This window comes from Panulirus ornatus, chromosome 17 (genome assembly GCF_036320965.1).
Source record: "Panulirus ornatus isolate Po-2019 chromosome 17, ASM3632096v1, whole genome shotgun sequence".
Lineage (NCBI taxonomy): Eukaryota > Metazoa > Arthropoda > Malacostraca > Decapoda > Palinuridae > Panulirus > Panulirus ornatus.
In genome coordinates, this window is record NC_092240.1 from 48,954,546 (window position 1) to 48,972,440 (window position 17,895).

The following is a 17,895-nucleotide window of genomic DNA, read 5'->3' on the forward strand; positions in this document are numbered from 1 at the left end:
AGGAATGGATAAAGGCAGCATGTATGAATATGTTCATGTGTCTATATGTATATGTCTGTGTATGTATATGTATGTATAGGTTGAAATGTATATGTATGTATATGTGCCTGTGTGGGCGTTTATGTATATACATGTGTATGTGGGTGGGTTGGGCCATTCTTCTGTCTGTTTCCTTGTGCTACCTCGCTAATGCGGGAGACAGCATCAAAGTAAAATAATTTAAATAGATATATATATAGTAAGCAATGAAAGGGTAAGAGAGATGCATGGTAATAAAAAGAGTGTGGTTGAGTGAGCAGAGGAGGCTGTTTTGAAATGGTTTGGTCACATGGAGAGAATGAGTGAGGAAAGAATGACAAAGAGGATACATGTGTCAGAGGGGGAGGTAACGAGAAGTGGGAGACCCAATCGTAGGTGAAAGAATGAAGTGAAAAAGATTTTAAGCGACTGGGGCCTGACCATGCATGAGGGTGAAAGGCGTGCAAGGAATAGAGTGAATTGGAACGATGTGGTATACTGGGGTCAATGTGCTGTCAATGGATTGAACCAGGGCATGTGAAGCATTTTGTGGGGCCTGGGTGTGGAAAGGGATAGGGGAGAAAGAATACTTCCCATGTATTCCCTGCGTGTCGTAGAAGGCGACTAAAAGGGAAGGGAGCGGGGGGGGCTGGAAATCCTCCCCTCGTTTTTTTTTTTTTTTCCCCCAAAGAAGGAACAGAGAAGGGGGCCAGATGAGGATATTCCCTCAAAGGCCCAGTCCTCTGTTCTTAACGCTACCTCGCTAATGCGGGAAATGGCGAATAGTATTAAAGATATATATATATATATATATATATATATATATATATCTTTTTTTTTTCTTTATCATCATTTGTCGCTATCTCCCACGTTAGCGAGGTAGCGCAAGGAAACAGACAAAAGAATGGCCCAACCCACCCACATACACATGTATAAACATGCATGTCCACACACGCACATATACATACCTATACATCTCAACGTATACATATACATATATATATATACACACAGACATATACATAATTCATACTGTCTACCCTTATTCATTCCCGTAACCACCCCGCCCACCACAACAACAACCCCCTCCCCCCTCATGTGTGCAAAGTAGTGCAAGGAAAAGACAAAAAAGGCCACATTCGTTCACAGTCTCTAGCTGTCATGTATAATGCACTGAAACCACAGCTCCCTTTCCACATCTAGGCCCCACAAAGCTTTCCATGGTTTACCCCAGACGCTTCACATGCCTTGGTTCAATCCATTGACAGCACGTCGACCCCGGTATACCACATCGTTCCAATTCACTCTATTCCTTGCACACCTTTCATCCTCATGCATGTTCAGGCCCCGATCACTCAGAATCTTTTTCGCTCCATCTTTCCACCTCCAATTTGGTCCCCCACTTTTCCTTGTTCCCTCCACCTCTCACACATATATCCTCCTGGTCAATCTTTCCTTATTCATTCTCTAAATGTGACCGAACCATTTCAAAATTGGACACCCTCTTCTGCTCTCTCAACCACACTCTTTTTATTACCACACATCTCTCTTACCCTTTCATTACTTACTTGATCAAACCACCTCACACCACACATTGTCCTCAAACATCTGATTTCCAGCACATCCACCCTCCTGCGCACAACTCTATCTATAACCCACGCCTTGCAACCATTTATCATTCTTGGAACCACTATTCCTTCAAACATACCCATTTTTGCTTTCCAAGATAACATTCTCGACTTCCACATATTTTTCAACGTTCCCAGAACTTTTGCCCCCTCCCCCACCCTATGATTCACTTCCGCTTCCATGGTTCCATCCGCTGCCAAATCCACTCCCAGATATCTAAAACACTTCACTTCCTCCAGTTTTTCTCCATTCAAGCTTACCTCCCAATTGACTTGTCCCTCAACCCTGCTGTACCTAATAACCTTGCTCTTATTCACATTTACTCTCAACTTTCTTCTTTCACACACTGTACCAAACTCAGTCACCAGCTTCTGCAGTTTCTCACACGAATCAGTCACCAGTGCTGTATCATCAGCGAACAACAACTGACACTTCCCAAGCCCTCTCATCCACAACAGACTTCATACTTGCCCCTCTTTCCAAAACTCTTGCATTCACCTCCCTAACAACCCCATCCATAAACAAATTAAACAACCATGGAGACATCACACACCCCTACCACAAACCAACATTCAATGAGAACCACCACAAACCAACATTCAATGAGAACCAATCACTTTCCTCTCTTCCTACATGTACACATGCCTTACATCCTCGATTCATTAATGCAAAACCAAATGTAATCTTAGGTTATCAAAGCCAAGTGAATGGTATATAAAAATCAAATAAAATCTTCACATTTAATTAAATCTATACACTGTACAATATTGGCCACTTCCCTCAAGGCTGCATGCTTGTTACATTCTGTGCAGACCTTCTATTCCCTTCACATAAATATACTGCTTTCTTCAATCACTAAAGTATTAACTCCAATACAAAAAAAAAAAAAATTGGCTGCCAACAATGCCAAATCTAGCTAACAAAATAATGAACCTAACAAGATTCTACATACAAAAATAATAATAAATACATAACATGTTCTCACAAAGTCACTCATACACTGTAGATATCTACAAAATTTCTTGAAGAAAAAGCATATAGTGTGAATAACATATACCTGGACCCTGAAACCACGTCTCGGAAATAGGTCTAATAGTTTATAATCTTGAAACACATATTAATGTATATTGGCTTTCTGTCTCAAATATATGGGCTTTATGTTTGTTCGTGTACTATCTAATACAGTTATATGTACCAACATCAGCAAATCACTGCAATCTCTCCTCCAAATGACAGCCACATCCATGTCTCACTTAGCAAAAGAAGTCTGTCTCCCTTCCAAACAATGGCCACATTCATGTATACCTTAGCACAAGAAGTCTCTCTTCTCTGTCCTCCAATTTTACTTTTGATCTCTCACTAAAGCTATTTTCATTATCATGAAACAGGACTTTAAAAAATACTTCATACTTCATCATTCAACACAATCAAAAACGAGTATAATATCCTTTTAAAATTACTTTTCTCAAAGTACTAGTAACACTACACCACCTTAAGTAATTGATCTGAAATACTAATCACTCTACATGCAAACCTTATATTCAGGTCACATATTTCTTGAACACACTGGACTATAATGAAAGGCTCAGACCCATCTCTTTCAAGTATAATGAAATGAAAAGTGTTTCCAGCATCCTTTGTTTCATTTCCTCTTGTTCTTCCAGAATCTATAGGTGATCATACTAACCCTACGAGGGCAATGTAAATGTTCCTGTAATCACTACATCATAAATAATACCAAATGCAATCACGGTATTTCTTACTAAAAAAAAAATCAAGCACCAAGTTGTCTTAATAAGCAAGCATTTCAATTCTAATTCTACATAACCCCAGAGATAGTAATAATTTTTCTTTTTTAACTAAAAAAAAGAAAAAAAAATCGAGCACCAAGTTGTCTTAATAAACAAGCATTTAAATTCTAATTTTACATAACCAAAGAGATAGTAATAATTTTTCTTTTTTAAATTTCACAAAACTACAGTCCTCTCGACAACATTCCTCAATGCATGAGGTAAAATCAGCAGCTATATATAAAGGCCAAACATCAGCTGATCAAAACAGATTGTTACAGTTTGAAAAGGTAATGCTGCGTATAGAAATTAGAAAAGTGAATGATATTTTATCCAAATTATTGTGACCACTGTAAAAAACATAATGTTTCTCCAATATTTCCCACTTTTCAAACCACTTGCTTTAATATAAAATTCAATCGCTGACATCTTTAAGTTACTGCATGTAAACAGAAGGCAATCTTACATGCCCTTTCTATTATGGCAAAAAAATTCCTTGGGATAAGCTCCTGCCAGGAGGCAGGCCTTACACACACACACATCTTCTTTCACGATACTAAACACTTTTATTGACATGAACATGGGCTCATCCAGAATCTTTCCATTTTTCTGTGTTTAATTTCTCAAGTTTCAGTATTTACTCCCAACAGGTTTCGTGTTTTGCAGGGAAACATTAATGTCTCATCTTGTTCAGCTCTTAAATATGCAACTAAAGCAATTCCTATTTCTTACATAGTGAAATTTCTTTTGTCCTATTTCTTTAATTCCTTCTATTTTCTGCACTGCTTATATGTTCCCCTTTCTTTTTTAAGGCCTTACAGTCCACATTCATTTTCAATATTTCATGCTAGTCCAAACATTCCTTTCTCAAAATTTTCCCTCTAGTCCCTGAATTCCTTCCAGTTTAATATAAGCTTGTGTACCATACCCAGTATCAAATTTTGCTTTTTGCTAGAATACACATGCAGTGAACAATCTTTCACTTTCTATACCTCACAATGAAAGTCCTTATTCTAGCGCAATTCATTACATGACTCACTGGCAATATTTTTTCAAACTGGTATTCGTTTTTACACTATACCAACTCACGGATCTTTAAAATCATCTCAATTTCTAACCCTTGTTGTTCCCTTTTAAGGAGTTATAAGATACTGTAAAATGTTCCAAGAATTATTTGTCCACATTTTTCTTCATGGAATTCTATAATTTTCCTTTGGCTATTCACATATCTAGATCTTAAAGAACTCTTCTTTTGTTTTCATCTAACCTACCAGTTCACTATCTATGCTGTTACTGATAAAACATCCACAGACATATTTCCCCTTTGTCAATACAATGAGATGTCTGAATCAGTTGGAAACTCCTTAATCCTACATTCATAGTTTACATTTTATCTTTCATAACCACTTTATGCAACAAATTTCATATCTGTTTACATGATATAAGCCTTAGCAAAGTCAAGAAGAAAGTAACCATTCTCATTCTTTCCGCAAGTTTTACAGAGTTTTTGTAAAGAAAGCATCTACATTTTGCCATGAGGCAGGCTGGTGCACAGCTCTCAGTACATAAGATGCTTGATTTACGTTAACAGGCACAATTTCACCATTTCTCTAGTACCGCCATACACATTGTATAATTGTTAATCTTATGATCATTCTACACTGTTTTCTAACTACCTCTCTAGTCTTCTAGGTTTCGTTAAGCATGACATTATAAGGTACCTACATTATTCTTGCTGAGCTCTTAAAGATGTTTGCTTCAGGCCATTTTGATATATTGTAATATGGGCTTAATCACTCCCCTCTTCATGCCTTTCCCTGTAACTCAGCTCTCTTATTTCTGGTACAATCTTTGTTACCCTTTACTGAACCTTCAGTATGAACTCAGTACTTTTTAAAGAGTAATTACCAAACTTGAGAAGCATATCCTAGTTTTGGCCTTATGTAGGATACATACAGCTTGTTAAATATTTCCTTATCCAAACACTTGAAAACTATTATTTGCCAACAGACAGTTTGCGTCTTCTACTATTCTCCTAATGTGGGACTCTGGCAACAGATCAGGAATGGTCTTAACTTTAAAGTCCCCCTCACATAGAGAACAATTCCATTTATCCATGGAGGTATGACATTTTAAAGAAACAGACCCAAAATCAAGAAGTCTGTCTAATGGGTTAAAAGTTGTGATCAGATCAACACCACTCTCCTACGGTGGACAATTTTAAGGCCTCTAGGATTTCCCTGTAACTCACGTCCTTGATTTACTGTACCATCTTTACTACACTTTACTACTGAAACTTTTACATTGGCACTTTCGTGCTCCTTAAGGAGCATATTCTAATGTCGGCCTTATGTAGGGCATGAACAGCTTATTGAATATTCCTTACCCATCAAGTCTAAAATTGCTTGTAGCAATCATATTTGCATTTGAGAAAGTGGATGACATGGTAGGTCTTGGGCAAAGCAGATGGCTTGTGGAAGGAGTAAGTTGAAAGTAAATGTGAAAGAAGTTAGGCTGTTTGGTTTAGCAGTGGGCAGGAAGTAATATGTATGCATATATATCTCAAACATGCACAAATATCTGATGTGTTAAGTGGTAAAAATTTTACATACAGAAATTATATAAATGTGTGTGTGTGTGTGTGTGTGTGTGTGTGTGTGTGTGTTTTACATACTGCCCCAGGACACCTTTTCTCTATGAAACTCCTGCAGCACTTAAGAGGCTGGCCATATTCACTGGGCAGGACCATAGGTTATACATTACTGTAATGTTATGTGTGTTTCTTTGGGAAAAGCGCACACAGCAAGATAACAGTTAGGATCTGGTATCTTTGTGGTAGTTGCACTGTGGATATGAAGGGTCCTGGGTTGTAGTGAATCTGTCTTGTAATAATTCAGGGTAATGTGATATCTGGAGGACAAATGGGAGACTGATTCATATTTGTCTAGGGAGAGTGGTTTCATATAGATGTCTGTCAGATGGGGTGGTGATTAACTGCTTCATAACTCCATATGGATATTTACACGAACTGGACTACACCTCACGCCTTTCTTTATAAGGCTGTGCATCGAGTCTGGTTGACTGCAATGGTAGCACTGCATGGTAATTTTTCCTAAGTTAGTCATTATCCAGCCGTGCTAATGACAGCAAATATGCTCAAGTTTTTAAAAAGGGAACTGAGTGCTAATGACAGCAAATATGCTCAAGTTTTTAAAAAGGGAACTGAGGAGTTTTTAGCCAGATTCAAAAGACACGGCAAACAATCCTAAATTATTATTTGATGATGATGACCCATCTTTGGGTAGTGTGGGGACTGATTACAAGGAAAATGACTTTCAGCATCAAAAACTGACGAAGATAAGGAAGAAAAGGTTTTTCCGGCAAAGGTGGTGGAAGTATCATCAACATCCGCCTGGTCTTAACTACAATGCATCTAGGTGGTCTAGGTGGAGGAGGTCCACTACTGTTGCAAAGATCTGAGTGCCTGGCATGTACGGGTGGGAGGAGTGATTCTGGTCACTATGTAGCCAGGAATTGTTCTGAGAACTCTACTTTGTGATCTGCAGCTTTGCTACGTTTGCTTCTGAGAGTGGAAGACCAAGTGAGGCACACTATAAACTGTAACAGATGAATAGTCTGTCAGGGATTCTTTTTCATACAATGTGGTGTCAGTTAGGGTTCCAAGGTCCTTCAATTTGTGTATTGCTTTAATGCTAGTCATTGGTGTAAGGAATGAATGTTGTGGGTATGTCATATATGATGCTGAGATTGGTTGCTGTTAAGTTCAGTGAAAGTGATTGTCCATTCACATTAACTGGAGAATGTGAAATGGATACATGTTCGTTTATGGTTAAAAGAGTGATCGAAGATTCTTGTGGGTAAATATGATTGGAATGATGCAGTATACTGGGGTCACATGACTGAACCAGGATATGTGAGGTGTCTGAGTTAAACCACAGAAAAGACTGTGCGGCCTGGATGTGGGTAGGGAGCTGTGGTTTCAGTGCATTACACGTGACAGATAGTCAATGGATGTGAGCGGATATGGCCTTTCTTCATTTGCTCCTGGCACTACCTCCTAATATGGAAAATGGTGATCAAGTACGAAAAGATACATATATATATAAAACAAAACACAGCTGAAATAAATTTCTATGAAGGCATCTTCGAGAATTACTCAGAACCTTTCTAAAGGCTCCTGCAATGCAAAGCTGCACTTCTTCCAGTTGCAAGGAAATGTAGACACTCTAGGAGCTACAAGTTCTTTAAGGAGATTGTACTCCCAATGATATAGTCTCAATAAAGGAGACTTTTCATTCACAGTGTATCCTCTTACACCTGTGTTGTGTGTGTGTGTGTGTGTGTGTGTGTGTGTGTGCATGTGTATTTTACAGTTCGGTCACAGTGATGAGCATGATCTGGAATTTGTAAATAACTATGGGGAAAAATGAAACAAGCTCCAAATGCACTTTCATGTTATTACATTGTCAAGGGAGATACAAGAATGAGATACATGATTCAGAACTGTCAGCTTACACATACATACACACACACATATATATATATATATATATATATATATATATATATATATATATATATATATATATATATAATTCATATTTTATTTCATTTATTATATTTTGTCGCTGTCTCCCGCATTAGCAAGGTACCGCAAGGAAACAGATGAAAGAATGGTCCACCCCACCCACATACATATGTATATACATACACGCCCACACATGCAGATATACATACTTATACATTTCAATGTATACATACATATACATACACACATACACACGTACATATTTATACTTGCTGCCCTCAGCCATTCCCGTCACCACCCGCCATACGTGAAATGGCATCCCCTACCCTCCATGGACACGCAAGGTTGCGCTAGGCAAAGACAACAACGGCCACATTCGTTCACACGCAGTCTCTAGCTGTCATGTGTAATGCACCTAAACCACAGATCCCTTTCCACATCTAGGCCCCACAAAACTTTCCATGGTTTACCCCAAACACTCCACATGTCCTGGTTCAATCCATTGACAGCACGTCCACCCGGTATACCACATCGTTCCAATTCACTCTATTCCTTGCACGCCTTTCACCCTCCTGCATGTTCAGGCCCCGATTGCTCAAAATCTTTTTCAATCCGTCCTTCCACCTCTAATTTGGTCTCCCACTTCTCGTTCCCTACACCTCTGACACATATATCCTCTCCATCAATCTTTCCTCACTCATTCTATCCATGTGACCAAACCATTTCAAAACACCCTCTTCTGCTCCTCTCAACCACACTTTTTATTACCACACTTCTCTCTTACCCTTTCATTACTTACTTGATCAAACCACCTCACACCACATATTGTTCTCAAACATCTCATTTCCAACACATCCACCCTCCTCCCCACAACCCCAACTATAGCCCATGCCTTGCAACCATATAACATCGTTGGAACCACTTTTCCTTCAAACATACCCATTTTTGCTTTACGAGATAATGTTCTCAACTTCCACACATTCTTCAAGGCTCCCAGAACCTTCGTCCCCTCCCCCACCTTGTGACTCACTTCCATGGTTCCATCCACTGCCAAATCCACTCCCAGATATCTAAAACAATTCACTTCCTCCAGTTTTTCTCCATTCAAACTTACCTCCCAATTGACTTGTCCCTCAACCCTACTGTACCTAATAACCTCGCTCTTATTCACATTTACTCCCAGCTTTCTTCTTTCACACACTTTACCAAACTCAGTCACCAGCTTCTGCAGTTTCTTACCCAAATCAGCCACCGGCGTTGTATCATCAGTGAACAACAACTGACTCACTTCCCAAGCTCTATCATCCACAACAGACTGAATACTTGCCCCTCTCTCCAAAACTCTTGCATTTACCTCCCTAACAATTCCATCCATAAACAAATTAAACAATCATGGAGACATCACGCACCCCTGCCACAAACTGACAATCACTAAAAACCAATAACTTTCCTCTCTACCTACACGTACACATGCCTTACATCCTCGATAAAAACTTTTCACTGCTTCTAGCAACATGCCTCCCACACAATATACTCTTAATACCTTCCACAGAACATCTCTATCAACTCTATCATATGCATTCTCCACATCCATAAATGCTACAAACAAATCTACATCCATAAATGCTACATACAAATCTATTTGTTTTTGTAAGTATTTTTCACATACATTCTTCAAAGCAAACACCTGATCCACACATCCTCTACCACTTCTGAAACCATACTGGTCTTCCCCAATCTGATGCTCTGTACATGCATTCATACTCTCAATCAATACCCTTCCCATGAATACTCAATAAACTTATACCTCTGTAATTTGAGCACTCACCTTTATCCTCTCTGTCTTTGTACAATGGCACTATGCATGCATTCTGCCAATCCTCAGGTACTTCACCATGAGCCATACATGCAATGAATATCCTCACCAACCAGTCAACAACACAGTCACCCCCCCCCCTTTTTTTTTTTAATAAATTCCACTGCAATACCATCCAAACCCACCACCTTGCTGGCTTTCATCTTCCACAAAACTTTCATTACCACTTCTCTGTTTACCAAATCATTCTCCCTGACCCTCTCACTTCGCACCCCACCTCGACCAAAACACCCTATGTCTGCCGCTCTATCATCTAACACATTCAACAAACCTTCAAAATGTTCACTCCATCTCCTCACATCACCACTACTTGTTCTTATCTCCCCATTAGCCCCCTTCACGGATGTCCCCATTTGTTTTCGTCTTATGCACTTTATTTACCTCCTTCCAAAACATCTTTTTATTCTCCCTAAAATCTAATGACACTCTCTCACCCCAACTCTCATTTGCCCTCTTTTTCACCTCTTGCACCTTTCTTTTGACCTCTTGCCTCTTTCTTTTATACATCTCCCAGTCATTTGCACTATTTCCCTGCAAAAATCGTCCAAATGCCTCTCTCTTCTCTTTCACTAATATTCTTACTTTTTCATCCCACCACTCACTACCCTTTCTAATCTGCCCACCTCCCACGTTTCTCATGCCACAAGCATCCTATGCGCAAGCCATCACTGCTTCCCTAAATACATCCCATGCATTCACCATTTACCAGGTCTGCGAGGTAGCATCAAAAACAGAAGATCGAGCCTTTGAGGGAAATAACCTCACATGGCCCCTTTCTCTGTTCCTTCTTCAGGAAAAGTAAAACCAGAAGGGAGGATTTCCAGCACCATGCTTCCATGTCATTTAGTCGTCTTCTACAACAGGCAGGGAATACATGGGAAGTATTTTCATCCCCCTATCCCTAAGGATAATATGTAATGTCTATCTATGTATATGTCTGTGCATGTATATGTATGTATACACTGAAATGTATATGTATGTATATTGATATTTATGTATATATATGTGTATATGAGTGGTTGGGCCATTCTATATGTTTCCTTGCACTACCTCGCTGACACAGGAAACAGCAATAAATAAATAAATAAATAATATATATATATAATATATATTCATATATATATATATATATATATATATATATATATATATATATATATATATATATATATATATATATATATGAGGGGCAGAGCCAAGACACTTTTGGCACACAATTTTTTGTTTGTGGTTTTCGGGTCTGGCACAGTACCTGTCAAAAATCAATTGTAGTCAAGACAGGAAACAAACTAAAAATCATGCCTATAACAAAACTATCCAGTTTATATACACCTTAACTTAAATCATATTACAGCTCTTTGTGTATTTAATGAAGGAGGATTCAATGATATTTCTCTTGATCATGGAGTTACAGGTTATAACTATCAGCACTATTCTGATCAATACAATGGTCATAAATTCTAACATGATCTTAACAAAGTATTCAAATCTTGCCCTGTTCTTATACAGTATTTATGATGCTTAAGCCTAACAGAGAAATCTGCCCAATACAAAATATATTACAGCTTTTAGAGGGTATTCTGTAAACACAGCCAGTAGAATTTTCTGGTGAGTTTTTGATTAGGATATTCTTAATAGTACTGTTACTGCTAAAGACTATATTTTCATCATGGGGTCTGAGTGGCCCCTAAGCTACTCAGAGCCTTTAGGACAAATGTAGCCTTCAGCATTTACAATACTACAATGGAATATCTTAATAAAAAACTCGTCAGAAAATTCTGTGGGTTAGGTTTCCTGAATACCTTGTAAAGGCGGAAAGTTTATATTTCATTGGGTAGACTGATAAGGATTTCTATTTGACTTAAGCACCATAAATACTATATAAGAACAGGACATGACTCTAGTGCTTGCTTCGTTTCATCACATTAGAAATTATGACCATGCAATGAATGGAAATGAGCTAATTCAGTTATCACCTGTAACTCCCCAATCATGAGAAATATTGCTATCCTACCTTAATGAATATACAAAGACCTGTAACTTGAATATAAATCAAAGTCTACATAAACTGGTTATCTTTACCAAGAGCAATATTTCTAAATGATTTCCTATCCTGACCATTTAACGAATTCTATGATAGGCATAGTGCCAGACCCAAAAGCCACTAACCACAAAAACTTGAGTGCCAAGGGTGTCTTAGCTCCATCTCTGTTATATATACACTGTTCTAAATCTATCTCATTCTTATCTACACAAATATGTAATTACACAACAGTGCACTTGGAACATACTGTACTTTCATTTTTTCTTGTAGTTTTAAATAATCATACAGTAAACCCTCAATTTAACGAATTTTGGATTTAATGGACTGGGTAAATAATAATCCATCACTTAACAATAATTTGAAAAATTCAAAAATCTCAAAACATTGCACCATGTACATTTCATATCGCACTTGTTTTTGGTAATGTAGGGTATACTCGCTTTGTTTCTGTCTCAGTCTGCCTCAAGCTACCATGCGGTCAGGTTGTATACAGGGAATGGTGACTTTATTTATTAAATAATCTTGCAATCCTTACAATCCAAAATGGCATCAAGTGACAGAGAAGTTAAAAGAATGTGCCCTGTATATTGTATTAAAAAATGGTCCATAGTTACATTTTTTATTTAATTTGTGCTCTGTATATTGTATTAAAAAATGGTCCATAGTTACACTTTTTATTTAACTGTCTTTCGGCATCACTGGAGATCCCTCCGCCTGATTAGTCTGTTAAATCGATGATTTACTATGTGTGTGTGTGTGTGTATATATATATATATATATATATATATATATATATATATATATATATATATATATATATATATATATTCATATCGTGCGTTTGCCATTTTCCACATTAGCGAGGCAGCGTACAGAACAGATAAAGAAAATGACCTGTTTTATTCCAGGTCCCCTTTTCCAGAAGCTCCTGCTGTTTCAATGTTGTGCTCCTTCCAGTGGCAGGAAAATGACGGACCCCTTTGGAGCAAAAAGTTTTTTAACAAGAGTATATTACCTTCATTCCAAGACCATGATACAGCCTCACTAAAGGTGATTTCATTCACAGTGTAACCATAACCAGGCAGAGTCCAGCAAGTGCTGCCAGACTCTACCAACTTGAGGTTACACCACAAAGGGAAGAGTCACCTTTAGTGAGGATGCTGACAAAAGAAAGTATGGTATTGCCACAGAACTTCTCACTTTGAAGGAGTCCAACCTTCCCCTGCTCCTCAGTGTAACACAAAGCTGAATCTGCATTAGTTCTCTGATAATGGGTACTGGAGGTTATAACCTTAGAAACCCTTCATGAAAGGGCTCTGGGGTTGTATAATAGTAATAATAATAATAATAATAATAATAATATAATAATAATAATTATAATAATAATAATAATATATACACGTGCATGTATTACCTGAAAAACTTGACATTACATCCTTTTCAAAACAGCAAAATGCATAATTACATCTACCTTAAACTAAGGTTTGACCCATTTGCAGTGACACAAATCACCAAAATTCTTTTCAATGAAGTTTCTGTAAAGAATGTCACAACATTCACAGAAGCAACCTTCTCAAAAGTTGCACATCCACACCCTTCCACTATTTCAACCATAAGCAATTTGCATATTCAGCAGTCAACATATTTTATCAATAATCTTCTTGGTCTAACTTTGTTAACTGATCTCCTCTAACTGCAATAATTCCAATCATCTGACTTTATGGCATGAAGATCTACAATCTAAATTCCAAAGTGAAACAAAAGTTATAGTTCTTTCATTAAAGATCTACATGCAATGCAATACGGATTAAACAAGTTTTGTGGTAAAGATAGAGCAGACACTAAAAACAAAAACAAAATTCTACCTAATTATGAGAAAATTTTCCATGCATGGCAATTTTTTTTTTTTAAATCCACTTTTTCAAGTCCAGTGTTCAGTTTAAAACAAATGACTTGGGAAAATCTAACTTATCTTTACCATGAGAGAATATACGTAAATACAAAATAACCCTCTATTATTCTTTCTTCCGATATACAATCACAAACCGTCCATACAACAAATATCAACAAACAATTAATTTCAAAAACTCAATTACATTTAGTCTGTTACCTAGAGGTTCAACAACTATGTAATTAGATGAATCTTGTGTAAGGCTGCAACATGAGCCTTGAGAGCATCCTTGCGATTGGTACGATGTGGGCAATAAGGACAATGAAACGGCTTTTGACCTGTGTGAACCAGCAAGTGCCGCTCAAGCTTCTGTTTCCAAGTAATGCCGCTAAACGAGTGGCCACATATACTACAGGACCTTGACAGGGCAATGGAATTTTTTTCTCCTGCAACACCTATTCCAAGGCCACCTGCACTCCCTCCATCTGGAGCATGACCTCCTGGTTCGTGACGCCGTCTATCCACTGCATGAGGGGTTGTGTACGCTGAGTCTTGTCGGGATAAGTCAACCTGCAATGTAAACGCATACCACTCAGTCTCCCTCTAGCTCTATGCTTGCCTACAAGTATCTTCTTTATTTACTTATGATTGGTACAATATACATTATGCTGAGTCTAGATTGGTGGGAGTGGGCCATGCATGCGAGCAATATGCAGTTTCAGTGAGTCCTTTCTTGCACATCGATGTGGACAATGGGGGCAGTAGAAAGGCTTCTCTCCTGAGTGGGTCATGAGGTGACGTGTCAATTTTTGCTTCCAGGAAGGGCTTGGCTGGAACTGTTTACCACACACTCGACACCTCCGCTCCAAATCCAGACAGGCAAGCAGCGTTCCCACATCCAAGGTGCCCCCAGTCTCCTGCAACACAAACCACCTCTCAGTGCTCCACCCTCTCCTTGGCCTTCACGAACAGGTCTTTTCACATACTTGTAAAAATGTTCTCAAAAATTTGGGTGATAAAAGGTAGAAAACTTGTCATAATCACCAGTGCTTAATACCTTGGTAAACTTATTTCTCTGAATTCAAACCCCAGCCTGATCACATGCCAAGACAATATCTGAGGCAGAGAGAGGGGGTTTATCAGGGTGCATAACCCTACCATGCCTCTTGATAGAATCCTTCCTGCCACTACGGTGTGGGCAGTATGGGCAACGATAAGGCTTTTCTCCTGTATGGGTCAAGAGATGACGCTCTAATTTCTGACGCCACGAGGATGTAATACGGGGGAAGTGCTTGCCACACAGAGCACAGGTGCCAGCCTCTAGGACAGCTCCCACTTGCTCCTGCGTCGTTCCTCCGCCCGCCTGCAATACAGGGCACACTTAACCTTCCAGCTTCACATCTGCACACTCCCATATCCACTTTTTATCACTATAAATTAATTGCACAAAAAGACACTTTCAATGTAGAATATAAAAATAAAATCTCTACTTCAATGAGTTTCTGCTTGCGTAGAAGGCATAAACCCTGAGGGTAGCTGGTCTCTGTGCTTCCTTTTGATGTGCACTTCCAAGTTCTGCTTCAAGTTTGCTCTGTGTGGGCAATGTGGACACTGGAATGGCTTTTCACCAGTATGAGTAATCATATGTCGTTTTAACAGGAACTTGCGGTTGAAGCCGTAGAAGGTCTTGCCACATGTTATGCACTCAACAGCAACAGATGGATTAGTGGGGGTTGGCAGATGGGGGCGTTGAGCCACCAGCGCGGACTGCCAGGCCGCCACCTGCCCCTGAAACAACAACACCGCACGTCAGCCTCCGTACTCTTTAACGATGAATGCATTTTCCACTGCTAATGCTATACTCCCTTGGCCTTCATGTCTTTGCAGCTTAAGTATGGCAAAGTATAAGCTTCAAATAATGTAGCAAGAAGCCTGTACAAAAGGACTTCAGCTAGTATAATCTGCATTATCAAGTCCCAAACTCTGTGGGGGAGGTGAAGAAAGAATAACAGAGGCATTTGGAGAAACTACATTTCTATCCAAAGGAGTAAGAAAGTGGGAATGAAGACCATGAATGTGCTTTTTCAAGTTTCCTTTCAGAGAGGCTCGGTAAGGACAAAAGGGGCAAGGAAAAGGCCTTTCCCCAGTGTGAGACAGAAGATGTCGTTGCAGATCCTGTCGACGATTGCGGCTGTAGAATGCCTTGCCACACACTGGGCAGACGAGCCCGCGCCCCTCTAGCCCATCACACCCGCCCGGGGCAACCACGCCTACCCTCACACCCTGCAACACATAACAGCCCCACTTAGTGCTTTACTTTCCACCTCACATATCATTTCCTCAATAACAAAATACAAAGGACTACAACAAATAACAATTACCCCTAAGAGCCGCAAAACAATTTTCAAGAAATCAGTCATCCACTATGATGTAATGTTCTGATCGTTTTCTACATATCTGTTTCTCTGAGAACCTAACACAAAACTATATCAAAAAGGTTCATTTCCCTCAGTTTCTTAAGTTTGGCATGGTTACTGCTGCTGAAGTAGACTTCTGTTGAAATGATATTCTTTCTCTTTTTATCTGCTTTTTTTTGAGAATCTTTACACAAAACAAGACTGTACCAAGAAAAAAAATTCACTTCAAACAATCAATGCTCATCCCTCAGCTCCTAAAGTTTGGGGTGGTTACTGCTGCTGAGGCAGATTTCTGTGAAACAGAGCTATGATTACTATATGAACTTGATGGCTGGGGCAGAGAGAAAGGAGGTGTAAATGATGGATGTAAAACTGGGGCAGTACGATGCACAGTGGCTATGTGCATATTGAGGTTACATTTCTGGTTGGTACGATAAGGGCAATTAGGGCAGGCATGAGGCTTCTCGCCAGTGTGGATGAGTGTGTGACGGCGCAGCAGCTGGCGCTGGTTCTTGCCGCTGAACACCTTACCACAGACTTGACAGGTAAGGCCACTTGTCCTGCCTGGGGACATCCGACCTACCTGCAACACAAGCACCGGCTTCAGAGACAGTCCCCATACCTTATCCCAAATTTCATTTTAGTGTACCATTTGTAAATCAGTAAAATTCTGAGGCTGGGTAAATCTTCCAGAAACCTGAATAAATACAACTGATATACCTGATTATGTATATACTTTGTGTAATTGGATTCTAGGTAAATGAAACCATCATCAAATCTTTAATCAAATCAATAAATGACTTATACCTTAAGGCAAGTACCTAATTGTACAAAACTGGTTTAACTCATGGATATCCATTTTCATTAAAGGGTGAGATGAAAAAAAAAAATCACCATACAGTAAGGTATACTTAATATAAAAGACAACCCCCTCACGAAAACACTTGCTTAGCCTACTGCAAGAAATTAAATTCCTTCCTAGCTTAACTTGAAACTAAGTGCAATCATTAGTTTAAGCAACTGCAACTCATTCTTGATATGCAATCATTAGTTTAGGCAACTGCAACTCATTCTTAATATGACTGTTTTCTTTTCATCTAATAACGGATATAATATTTTCAAGACATAAATTTGGCTAGACAAACTTCTTCAGTAACGTAAATCAATGCAAATACTTCAACATTTGATTATCCCTTCCAACTTATTCTAAAGATGTTACCAGACTCTGCCTGCTTGAAGTTACACAAGTGACAAGGCACTTTGGTAAGGCTGTATCACTGCCAGTAAAAAACATAGTTTCATCAAGAAATTCTCACTTCAAGAGTCTAATTTGTCCCTGCTACTGAGAAGCCTTGAAGCTGCAAGAGCCCTCAGAAGAGGGGGGTCTTGGAATACACCAGGACCTTTTCTAAAAGGGGTTCTGGGGTAATAATAATAAGCAGCCATGTTAAATACCTTTAAATTATACAATTACCTTTTCCTATTCTTTCAAAATCGGAAAAAAAATGACAAAACCTATTCTAAAAAATCTGAGGTTCGTGTGCCAATTCACATTATAATTTCGAAGTGTTTATTTACTTTCCTTCCCAAATTACAAATCAATTACTTAACTCCTAAATCAATACTATAAACAGGCAATCCTGTCTGTCTGTTCACACACAATCTAAGGAAGTTGCTAGAT

At 38.8% G+C, this 17,895-nt stretch overlaps 1 protein-coding gene across 36 annotated transcripts in view; it reads right to left on the reverse strand.

Annotated features, from left to right (window-relative positions):
- The window catches only part of LOC139754721 (uncharacterized), a 201,893-nt gene that overhangs the window by 97,264 nt on the left and 86,734 nt on the right, over nt 1-17,895 (reverse strand). The window contains exons 5-6 of one of the 36 annotated variants that reach the window (XM_071672335.1): nt 14,855-15,160; nt 14,587-14,714 (exon numbers count right to left, since the gene is read on the reverse strand). The exons of 30 other annotated variants lie outside the window; for them this stretch is intronic. In XM_071672335.1, coding sequence (XP_071528436.1) covers nt 14,879-15,160 — 282 coding nt within the window. In that variant the 3' untranslated portion in view covers nt 14,587-14,714; nt 14,855-14,878. Of the gene's footprint in view, nt 1-14,016; nt 14,368-14,586; nt 14,715-14,854; nt 15,161-15,195; nt 15,586-15,608; nt 16,081-16,116; nt 16,798-17,895 lie in introns of those variants that run through there. 5 more of the 36 variants (XM_071672332.1, XM_071672324.1, XM_071672333.1 and 2 more) reach the window with 5 other exon arrangements.